This window comes from Cimex lectularius, unplaced genomic scaffold, assembly GCF_000648675.2.
Source record: "Cimex lectularius strain Harlan isolate CLEC.00 unplaced genomic scaffold, Clec_2.1 scaffold47, whole genome shotgun sequence".
NCBI classification, from domain to species: Eukaryota; Metazoa; Arthropoda; class Insecta; order Hemiptera; family Cimicidae; genus Cimex; species Cimex lectularius.
Window position 1 is genome coordinate 1,736,724 of NW_019392686.1, and position 12,577 is coordinate 1,749,300.

Below are 12,577 nucleotides of genomic sequence, written 5' to 3' on the forward strand. Positions count from 1 at the left end.
TTTTTTTTATGAGGGTATTTCAACTACAAGGTTATATAAACCTTTGGGGCACCAGTGTTTTAAAAAAAAAATGTATGTCTGCCACCATTGTGGCCACCAACGCCCCAAATTAAGTTTTAAAATGACATATATCCAAATTTATGTAACTTATAACTTAATTCTAAAACCAAATTTTTCATAACCTCAAAATAATGATAGTAATGCTTAGATGAGTGAATTTCTATGTTTAATTTTTTTTATAATATATTTTCTTGTTGATTGTATTGTCTGCGTTATATACAATTTCATGTTTTTAAGTTTATGTGGGAGGATTATGGTAATTCATAAAGCAATAAAAAAATAAGGAAAATATTTAACATATCTTTTTAATACATTTCAGAAATAACAATTGTATTAATAACTGGTAGATTATTGAATTCATTTTAATTTTGATAAAGATATTAATTAATATCTTCGTTTAGGACTGAAGGGGCTTTTGTAAATATCTGCTATAGAGTCAGTCAATTCCTGTAAACATAGAATTATGACAAAACTATAAAAACAAACTTTCTATCTTATTGTTACATAGAACATAATACAAGAGAACAACAGTTAAAATTACAAAAATAACAATTATAACGACATATAGATAAATTTTACTGACACTTCCTGGCATTCTATCTCTAACGATTTCTTTGAAATCTGGTTTGTAAGTTTCTATTTCAATTTCTTGTACATTCACGCTAATATTGTCTTCGTATTGAATCATAGATTGGGATCTGAAATTGAAATGAAAATGAAATTTAATAATTAAACAGTTCTAAAATGTAATGTAATATGCATTTACTTTTCTGTTTCAGGCAGTATAGCACTTTCCATAGCTAGGCCGTCAACTTTTGAAGTACAGTCAAAGGCTTCCATTCTCAACTTGAAATCTGTGACTTTGAAGGCAAAATCGGCCAAAGCGTTGGAAACTTCACAGAATTGATTCAAACTAGAATTCCTCGCGGATAATATCGTTTTGTCTATCGACATTTTCAATGTTGACCAAGTTGCCTTTAGACATTTTATTATTTCAATTAATTAAATTATTACAATCTAATAAAAAGTTTATTATTTAGCTTCTAGCTCTTAGGAAACTTTTTACATTAAATTATTCAAAATGTGAACTTGTTACTGATTACCTCTAAATCCTTTCCATATTTCTCAAGCCTGTATACAGTGTCAAGCTGGCTAATTGTAACAGGGCGGAGGGAAAACTGCAGGAAGAAAAGCTCGCCTTCGTATGCTCGGTTGGCAAAGAGTAAAGCGTGTATGTAAGAAGTGTCTAAATAAATCGCCCCATCCCATGATTTCAATCCTCCGATGCAACCTGAAAGTAAATCTTCTCCTGGGGAAAAGATTTAAAATTGTTTAAAAAACAGTCATTCTCAAGGACTTATAATATTTGAAAATACTTTTCTTTATCTCTGTTATATTCACTATCTTTTGGCATCGAGGACTCTCCATTTTAATCCATTTCTGATCCATGGTTTCCCTAAATCCAAAAACTGACACCTCTCCGTCTTTGGATTTTCCCAAAATTAGCACATCGTTCTTTCTGTTGTTTACTCTTATTATCAACAGCTCAAGTCCTCTGCCTGTTTATTGAATATATTATGTAAATAAATAAGAAAAATAAAGAGAGTGTAGTAAATTAATTTGTTTAAAGACAGTTCAACAAATATAGAAATAGTGTAAGATTGAAATTTATTTTTTAATAATAATCTTATGATATAATTGAGATGATCAAATTGCAGAATATATATATATTTTTTTAGTATATACAGTGTTTTTCTTGGACTTTTGTTATAATTAAATATGTATAATTAAAAACATTTTGTTTACCTAAAGTGCTGACTATTTTCACAGTTCCATTCTTGTCAAAGGAATAGATAGTGGCAATTTCTCCACTTGTGGCCAGATAGGTAGTACCCCTCGATGTGAACCATTCGGCCTGTTTCGACAATTGAATGCTCAGGTTAACTGGAACTCTTACAAATTTACCGACCGAGCTAGACGAGCAGGAAAGCTCGTGGGTAAAAATGGCCAGTTTACCGTTCTGTATAGAAAAACGAAGGCGGTTTAGTTTTTCCTTTCTTGAAATTGATTTGAGCATATTACCTCAAAGAGAGAAAGGAAGACATCACTACCTGTACTCATACTCGGCTTTTTCACAGGACCTTGCAACGGCAGGTTTTCAACAAACCTAAAACAGTGTTCATTCACTCATTTGCATAGTGATCATCATAATATTCAAAATACCAGACATGTGGGCTGTCGAAGGTGACTTCAAACTGGTATATATTCACACCATTCCCTCCTTTATCGGCAATCAGTAGTTTATTGTCAACGCCGGTTGTGGAAAAGTACAAAATATCCTCAATTTCTTTCTCCCTTTCCCATTCCCACATTAAAAACTAAAATTACAAACCAACGAGTTGGTTTATAAAAAGCTGACAGGACAAGGAAAAATGAAAATTCTGTAAAGTAACTTGTGGACTTACAAGTTGAAAATTTGTGATTCTGTACCACTGTATCACATGACGAGGGTTGTTGAAGCAAAGCAAGATGTAACCCTCTAAATCAGGAAAGTTGTGATTCTTAATTTTGAACATATCTGCCGCAACAATACTATCCTTAAATTCTGAAATATAATTTTTAACAGTTGGTTAATTTTTTTTTTAAATTTTTATAAGGGTTTGTAACAGTAGAAGTATAAACCCTCAGGGTGTAGGTGTTTTTGGAAAAAAAAAACGTTTGTAAGTATGTCGGGTTCCAGGGCCGCTGGATTTGAACCCGGGACCTTCACCTTACGGTGATGAGCGCCGTGTCAATGCTTAAACCATTGTGGCCACCGATACCCCCCTAATTCGGGTATTAATCTGGGGGTAAAGCCTGTATTTATGTGCAATTGCATATTCTTTTTGCTAACCCTTATGATCATGGATATTTATCAAAATCGTACCTCTGTTCAATATTTATTCTGCATATTTTAAGAATATTATATAAGTGATATTCTATAAGTATATTGCAAATTTGAAACATTTTTGTTTGCTTTAAACAAATAAATTTGGCAACTAAGAACATGAGATGGGGTAAAAAACAAAAACAAAACAAGATCCTAAAATTTGATTCTACTTGATTTTCCAGAAACAAAAATGTAAACAAACTGGCACAATAGAATTCTATTAAAATAATCAGTATTTTCAACTTATATGTGAATTTTTCTGCCTTTCCTGAAAAATAACTTTTATGACTCAAGTTCATCAAATCAATCTCAGTCCTCTATCGTATCTTCATATCATATCTTCATATCAGCCTAGTAAACCTAGTCAAAAAAACAAAAAAAAACAACATGCGGTATGTATGGAATGCCATCTCTTTCTAAAATAGCAGGTTGACTTAAAAAAAAAAAAAAAAAAAAAAAAAATGTGGCATGCTTTAATATTTTTCGTGCAAATTATATGCCATATTTGAGAGTTTATTAAGTGCATATAGTATTGCATGGTTGTGGTTTTAATGGTTTATGTTATATGGCATATTTGAAGATTTTTATTGCATATAAATCCAACTCTAGTTATGAGATATTGTGTCAAGGTCTGTGAGGTGAGGAACGTACGGTATTATCTCTTATTTAATTATCTTTGTCTGTTATACAAATTTTCAAATTTAACATTTTTTCTGTCATTTTATACGTTTCCCAATTGGTACGGCCTTATTACAGGTTCCAAAAGTTTGGTTAAATGCTGAAACACATCAAACAGACAAAAAGGCAGACGAGAATAACTAGAGATGATCAAACAACATTAATTGATGCGTGTTATGATGACTCAGTACATATTTTTAATTAAAAACCCAATTTAATATAGGTAATTATTTTAAAAAATGCTCTACTTTTTATCGATTATCGTGTATTAATTAACAAGCTGTTTTAATAACTAATAAATGTTAAAAATAAATTATTTACTTACTAAGGCTCTTTTGATTGGTATGCACCGTGTTAGACTCGCCCTTATATAGCGTGAACAGATTGATTTCCTTATCCTGGATGCCGAGAATTAAGTTGTGGTGCGCCAAGCCCAACTTGTACCACTTTTTAATGCCGATTGGTGCGATGAAGTTTGCATCCTCTACTACCTCATCTATCACCAATTCTAGACAAAATCAAATCATTTATTGATAATGGTTTAGTTTTTAATTTTTAAATTGATTTTCAATATATGTAAATTATAAAGGCGATCAACTGCTTTGGGAAATTTTCCGCCTTAAAAAGCTGCCTGGCTGGGAAGTGAATAGGCCGCAGCCCAGGAATCCCCTCAGCAGCAGAAATCAGGGTCCTGGCAGTTACACATTTCCCCAGGACGGTTTAGCTTCAATAAATTGTTTATATTGTTATTTACACTATGTTATAAAAGAATAATCAATGAGAAATTTCAGGTTTTTTAAATTAATTAATAAATTATTTTTAAATAGGTGAAAAATGAAAATACTCAGGCACGTGCTTTTGAGCCATGTAGAAAGATGATCAATGTGTCCCACATAATAGAGGTGTGCCGTGCCTTGGCTCCGGATTTAAGAATGGTTCTCACATACGGTAGCGAGATTTAAGCTCCCTAGGGCTTTTTAAGCTTTTTAGGGGAATTGGGAATTTTTTATTGTATATAGCCGTCAATCTAAAATTTGTGTTTCTTTGTTTTGTATGAGTGTATTTATTAGAGTGAATGGGGAGGGGCTGATGGTGAAATAGCATCCCCATCACCTCTTGAGCTGTGTATGTGACTTGGATCGATGGAGGAATATTTATAAAAGTACCCCATTGACCCCAATTAGAGGGTTACTGAACCCACCCCTCAGGCAACGGGTGCATCAGTAGGGGATTCGTATAACCTCCAAGGTGGGCGATCAGTCCGACTTAAAAATAATACTAATCCATGGGAGTGGAGTATCCAAGCGGCTCTACTAATTGAGGTTGGACTCATGGTTTGTAAACAAATTTACCGTAGCTGGAGTGTACCAGCCAACCGGAGCCGGAGATAGAGTGCCTTCTCTATCTCTCCGGGGGTGGTGAAAGGCTGTGCTGGAAACCACAAAACTGCCTTTTTCAAGGAACATGTATGCCCTTTTTAGGGCACTTCTGAACTTGGTTACCACCTTGCTAGCCAAGGGATGTGACAAGTCCATAAAATCTTCCTGGTGTTCTTTCGAGAACACTAGGCATCTGAGAAGTCCCCTTGGGGATAAGTCCAGACGTTAAAGATCCTCATGGGTCTCAACACCCATGAGTAAAGATGGGAACATCTGACCCCAATTAGATTAGTTTGTTATTGTATGCAGATTGATAGAGGAATATCGAGTACTCCATCTACTAAATAGAACGAATGCAATGTATACAGGTGTGAATGTATTTATTTGTGTGAATGCATATTGAATGTGTGTTGTTGTATTTCACATGAGCTCGGGGCTGAAATGACTAAGCTGTCAGATGCCCATAAAAAATAAATAAATAAATAAAAATAAAAACAAAAATAAAATACAATATTAAAAAACAAACAAGATAAGAGTAAACTTTTAATATTAATGTCAATAACAACAATACTAGTTGTTTTAATTTCAATCAATTAATTAATCTATTTATGTAAGTAGGTTGAGATGGGAGTTGGTGTCCGAGTGGATCAAAGTCACGATCGCTCAAGTGGTAGAGCATCGGCATATTGAGCCGAAGATCGTGTGTTCGAATCCCGCTCGTTAGCTACGACTAGCTTTTTCATTTTTTCATTTCAACCAAAACATAAAAAGATTATTCAATTGAAAGAAGTTATTTGGTCAATAGACCACTAAATATAATGGATTTAATAGTTTCAATATTCAAGCTGTTCATCCCTCTCTCTCAAATCAGCTCTGATATAGATATTCCATTGTTTAATATTTTTAATGTATCTTATTTAAATAATAAGGGTATTTTAGTGCAATGTAAATAATTGATTTTACCTTCCATTATTGCAAGTGAGTTCTTATAAAATCGGTTTTGAGAAAGGTCATTCTCTTCCCCCTATAATTATTATATAAAAAATAAATACTTTTTTGTTAATATAAAATAAATAATCGTATACTGACATAACAAATCGGTTGGACGATGCACAATACAATTAATACATTTAAAAATATCATCGCGATTTGAAATATACGAACAGGAACAATTTGGATACAAATCTGACCAGAAGAGCTGCTTATTCTTAAAATATGAAAGATCAAAGGTCAATCTTTAGCATGAACATAGTAAAAACAAACTGTATTTGAATAAATGCAGATTAAAAAGTATGTAAATAATTTAGTTTTTCTCTAACTTTTGGGTGATTTATTTTAGTTTCAACGAACTTTTCTGTCTTACTGTCATAAAGAAAATCAAGCAACTTGGATTTTCCGAAGTTTTTGACTTGTTTTTTCGGAAAATAATGAAAAACGTGTTATTTATTATATTTATTGAAGATAATATCTGTTTATTAATCTATCAAAATTTGTTTACATTGGCATAGAGAAGTATAGTGCAATATTCATAGCGGTGGACAATAAATGAAGATTTCTTTTTAAAATTGTTTATTAATTTGTTCTAGTGATGAATTGCAAGTCGAATTTAAATTTTGGGATTTTTTAAAATAATTAAATTTATTTATTAAAGCTGTTCTTATTAGACCAACCATTAATTTTACAATAATATTATAGAATAAATAAATGTTTACATTCTTATAAACCAATATTGGTACAATAAGATTTACATTTCACTATTCATTTTTAACTACACAAGTTCATATGGCTTTGTTCTTTTTAATCTTCTGACCATGTTTCGGTTATGTAAGAGTTTGGTCGCTTCCACATTCTCGTGCTGGCTGAGGCGAGCCTGGTGTTTGGCGGCAAATCTTTGTATTTCCGCCGTGACTTCAGGCATCTTAAGATCCCTATGTAAGTCCTTATTCCTTATGTACCAAGGTGCATTGACCATGTTACGTAAGATTTTATTTTGGAGTGTATGTATGATTTTGATATTTGGTGTTTGGTACAACCCATAGTTGAATACCATATGTCCATAGGCTTTATGACTTGTTTATATAATATTTTATTTTGTATAGCAAGGTTGGAGCCACATCCTATCAACCATGTATATACTTTAAACCCATTTCTGTCCTTTTTATTCTTCACGTGTTCTTTCCATCTCAGCTGGCATCTAATGTCATTCCCAGATATTATCTAGCTGTATCACTGTATGGTATAGTAGTTCCATCGATTGTGAGCTGATTAGATGAACTGATTTGTGCTGATTTAGTTTGATTTTCAATTTTTTTGGCCATTCATTTATCTTATTACATGCATTTTGGAGGCTTTTGGTTGAATGGATGATAGTCGGTCCTAGTGATATCACTGCTGTCATCTGCAAACGTTGCGATTTTTACTCCATCTATTTTCGGAAAATCACTGGTGTATAACAATTAAAGCAGTGGACCTAATATGCTACCTTGTAGCACTCCTGCATTTATTGTTTTTAATTTTGAATATTGATCTTCTTGTTTGACTCTAGTCTGTCAGTTAGGTAGGAACTGATAATATCGACATACAGCTTTGGTAGCCTTTTAGTTTATAAATTTTGGGGGTTAACGGCTTTTAAAAAAATTGAAAAAACGTGCTTCATCTTCCGGTTTTTTGCTGGCCGTCATATCGAACTTCGTCTTTCCAGTCTCTGCGACTTATGCGCCGACTTGCCCATTGTACTCATCCCCTGTAAGAATCAATTTGACCACCTTATAAAATTATCAATGACGATAAAAGAAGAAGGTGCGAAGAAGAGAAAAACTCCGATGCCGAAGCAACGGGGGTGCCAAAGTACAAGCGCTTGCGCCCCGGTAGCAAATATTGATCAGGATTTGTTAAAATGCTCCTCGTCTCGGTTCCTCAGTTGTGCATGTGACTTAAAGCAAGGCAGGATTGCTGGGTGAGGCCAAAGAGGGATTTGGCATCTTGCTTCAAGCAGGGTAAGCAATATAATGATAAACCGGCGGATGGACAAAAGGATCCGACCGGACAACGTGCAATTACACGGTGCCGTTTAGATTTTGGGTGGTCGGCCAGTTAAGTCACCGGATGGCTTATTTGTTTTTGTTTACACCTAGAAGAAGAGAAAGGTTTTTATTTTTATTTATTTTTTAATAAATATATTTACAATATTAATTTGGAGACCAAATGAATAACTTACAAATATGAATGTGAAGTTGGATAATGTGATATATTTTTAAAGGGCGTGTTCAGAAAGTGACAAGTTTTACACAGTGCCCGTTGTTGCTAAGCTCCCCAAACCTAGTAAGTTTTATATAAAACAAAATATAGGAAAGATCTTTTTTTTTTTAAATTGTACTATAAACCCATCAACCACTTCACTAAGCTTATTTTCGAAAAGTTAAGAGAAGCTTTGTTTGTCTTCGTTGTGTTACAACTATGATTGATTTTTCTGCTGTTAAGATTACATTTAATATTTATTATCCTTGGGATTGACAAAAATCAATTGTTTACAATAAACATGTCGATACTTAGAGATTGAGTGGTATATTTTAGACGTTTTAGAATTGTTCAATTTTCTAGGAGAACTCTTCCTAATTAATTAACTAATAGGATACCGTTTCCAAATTGAACGATAAAAATGAATAAATAACGTTAAAAAAAATTATTTGTATTTTTCTAGTGCACAAATTTTTTCTGTGCCTGTGGCTTTAGTGATATTCCACTCATAAAATAGTGCCACTAAAATAGACCCATAATTAATTAAAACGTAAAAGTTATTTTTAAAAAAATAACTAAAAATTATTAAGTAAAAGTTTTTAATAAAATTGACTATAAATAATTTATACAACATTATTCCTGTCGGTTGACAATTATTTATGTTTTGGGGGAGAACAGTGACATGATTAATTACGTCGGAGAGTACACAAAGGTGAATTAAATGACCTATTAATATAATTGATAGTAAACATAAATTTAATTTATGATTCTACTTAAAGCAGGAAATATCAATTTTTATTATAATAACAGACTTTTACCAAAATAAAAACAAATTTTGTTTACGCTTTAAGCTGTACGATCCAAAATAAGAGTTTAATTGATAAAATTTGATAGAATCAAGAATGTAATATGCCTTCGTGCTCAAGAAAATATGAAATAAGAGAAAAAAAATTGCCTGTCGATTGCGGAATAAATAAATACAGGATTGCTTTTTAAGCGAACATTTTCACACTGTGCGAAAATTCATTTTATCTCGGGGTTTTTTTTATTGGTTTATTGCGCCATTTTGGCCTTTGGTTATCTTATCTGAGTGGCTTTATTGTGTTGTCGTATTTTCAAATCGGTGGTGACGAGTTTATTAATAATTATCGCCAATCTTGTATCCATTGATTGATTTTATCTCTGCTTTAAATTTCAAATTTGTGAAAAATTGATGAACCTGCACCTTGATCCTTTCCCATCGAATATTTATATTAGAAAGGACAGAATTACTGGGAAAAGAACAGACTAACCGATGAAAACGGGAAACGCTCCTCCCAGGCAGAAACGGCAAGAATGGAGCCAGTACGTTCATATTGATCATCATATCGTGATATTACAGACCTATCGTGTCTAGGAAAAAAAGAACGCTCCATTAGCAAAACTGAATTTATAAAATTACCTTTTTAAAATTTTAAATTATCAGAAAGACCAATTATGCTAATAACATAATAAAACTAAAAGTGAAATTATACTTTCATCTACTGTTTACACCTGGCTGAGCAATTTGTATGTCGACTGAATATATCAGAGTTAAGTGGTTTTCAATCTCATGACAGCAGAATGCACTAAAGACAAAAGCGAAGATGGGCGGACCGGGTTCAATTATTTATGATCAAGCTTTGGAAATGTTATATATAAATAATGCTTCGTAATTAATTGTGATTATTTTGTAGTCTTAAGAGGCAAAAAACATGGATCATATTGTTTTTACATGGTTGTTAATGCTTACACCACAAGTGAACGGGAAAAGGCGGAGTCCGAAGGAGCGAGGTCCGGTGGCTGTGGAATGAGCATAAGGGAGAAGTTCGCATTTCCGTTCGTTAAATGATCGTAAGGTTTGGTTTGTGCTGTTTAAAGCTGGTTTTTATCTGCTCAAGTATGGCTTATTTTGTAAAGCTAAGGGATTATCGCCCAAATCAGAAGATAATCATGCGAAATCATGCACGCGAGTCGCGCAAACGCATATTTAAAATGTTAAGAAATATTTCTCCTAGTATACGCACGCGATCCACACCATTATTTTGTTTCTTTTAGTGAATATTACAACTGCCCAAATGCGGGTAACGAGCAGTAGTGTACAGAGATTTAAAAAAAAAGGAACTGGAGGAACAAAGAGTCGATAAGCTACCTACTGGTAGCACTTCATATTTTTTACTTAAATTATGCACATTATGTTGCTGTCTTTGCTCATCAGGTGATCTCTGGGACATTGCCGTTTTTATCTTCTTAGGGGGTTTGGATGAGTGGATTGTGAATGACAGTGAGGGTTTTTATAGAATTTACGGTGTTTGGTCAGGATTATCTCATATACAATTTGTTGTTGGATCATTGTTGACAGGCAGAATAGCGCATTTCTGAGGATTTTGTCTGGGCTGTTTGAATTCGTTAAATGTTGGAACGTTTGGCCAAATCCCAAAGTTCCAGTCCATTAGTCCAAGTAGGTTTTAGTATTGTGTTGTAAATAAATCGTTTGCCGGTCATCTTTGACCTTTTGTCAAGTAACCTTAAAAGGACATTGCATAGTCATATCAGTTCGCACCTGGTTGGAAGGGCCGGTTTTTATTCTAAGGAGGTGAAGGTAATATTAATCAATATATGTTTTATTTTCACCATTGCTCGATTAGGTGCAGGTTACAAGGAGAATTAACAGGATCTGTAAATCGCAGGATCGCTGTGTCATCAACAAAGGTAGAATAGAATCAGGATAGCCGGGATGACAATTCTATATGTAGGAGACTGGTAAATATGGGTATATATGGGGTTCCACCATATAAAGGAAAGCTAGAACCTACCTTGAAGAACTCCAACTGTTATGGGATGGCATCAGGCCTGAATAGTCCCCTCGCTAACACCGAAAGATTGGTAATATGTAAAAGGAATGTTACCAGACATGATCATAGTGAGAAATCCTTTCGTAACCTCATGGTACTGGCTTTAGAGGTAACACTCACAAAAAATCCTCATGAGATCAAACAGCCAAGGAGCCATGAAAGTACGCGCTTCAAAAATAGTCAGTGAATGCATGAAAAACGTTCAAAATCTGAGAAAACACAATAGCTTGACAATTTCTTGTTAGCCAGGACATAAAAACGTTCAGGGTTATAAAAAAGCCGACAGACTGGCCAAAGGAAGATCCATCTCAGAATGTATTCACAAAAACCAAAGAAGTGGACGTACTCCAGAGGTGTCATACATAGTACATTTATAATTAAAGAAACCTTACCAAAACTGATTAAACTTAGGGGAATGATATGACTATCGATCTGACATCTAATAAAAACACGTCCACAACATGTATATTCAATGATTACCCCATTTGTAGGTTATGCAATGAGAGGAATAATCATATCATCTTCAAATGCGAAGCAACCACCCAATGCAGACATAACTTAAGATATCAAGAAGACCCAAGGAAAAAATTCAGAAATGACAGTCAATGACCTCTTAAAGAGCTCTCCTTAAGAGAAGTATGGAATCAATTTAACAGAACTAAGGAACTAGGAAAAGTACAAGCCAGAAGGTTGGCGTGCTTGGGTAATACTAATCCCTGCGTCGTACAATCCATCATCAGCCTCGAGGTTGAGGTCGCTGTACAGTGGTCGATTGCGGACCGAGTCGATCATTCTCAATACATTTTTCTAGAGGGTCTGGACTTTTCACCTTTTTGTTTGACGACCATATTTTGTATAAGGACAAATCTGGTATTAGTGTCAAGGGTGATGGATTGATAGGTGAGTATTGGCTCCAAGCTTTTTATGCTTCGACTACGTTTGACACGTGTTTCCTCAAAGTAAGTCTTTTGTCCAATTTGATCCCCAAGTTTCAGCTGATACTTTTCACATATTTTTAGATCCACAGATTTTTATTTTACCACAAAGGATCTCTAATTGCACAGAGTGACGAAAAAATCCCGAATGGCTTTGTCATATTCTGGATTACGGCAGTTATCCTAATTGCCATAATTTTCTGAAGGAGAGGTTTGGGTGAAAGATTTTCCACCGTTTCCGCGTTCAAATCATAATTGATCAATTATACTTTAATTCTTTAATTAAATGTTTCATGTCCACTTTCCGCATCCCTGGATCCTTGTCCATTCAATGGCACAATCTTGACAAATATCGCGTACTTTCCTCGTTAAGCCAATTGATACAAATTACACAGACCATAATTAAATACGACGGCTGCGGCACGTAATTTTGACCATTGGCGTTAATTTTATCTGTTCACTATTGACCTTTCATAACGGGCCAGA

General features: G+C 33.9%; 2 protein-coding genes across 2 annotated transcripts in view; one reads left to right on the forward strand and one right to left on the reverse strand.

The window, feature by feature from the left end:
- Positions 1-431: 431 nt before the first annotated feature.
- LOC106661116 lies at positions 432-6,257 on the reverse strand. Its single transcript, XM_014384319.2, has 12 exons — positions 6,136-6,257; positions 6,010-6,070; positions 3,993-4,175; positions 2,526-2,665; positions 2,284-2,438; positions 2,143-2,227; positions 1,867-2,080; positions 1,437-1,619; positions 1,164-1,369; positions 827-1,035; positions 644-758; positions 432-507 (listed from the first exon to the last, which is right to left on the reverse strand). The coding sequence occupies exons 1-12, from the start codon at positions 6,187-6,189 to the stop codon at positions 445-447; spliced, it is 1,668 nt and encodes a 555-aa protein (XP_014239805.1). The 5' UTR covers positions 6,190-6,257; the 3' UTR covers positions 432-444.
- A 1,702-nt stretch (positions 6,258-7,959) lies between these two features.
- LOC106661115 (disheveled-associated activator of morphogenesis 1) overlaps positions 7,960-12,577 on the forward strand; it is a 62,974-nt gene continuing 58,356 nt past the window's right edge. Inside the window, exon 1 of the mRNA XM_014384317.2 lies at positions 7,960-8,042. The gene's annotated coding sequence lies outside the window, so the exon portion shown is untranslated. The remainder of the gene's footprint in view (positions 8,043-12,577) is intronic.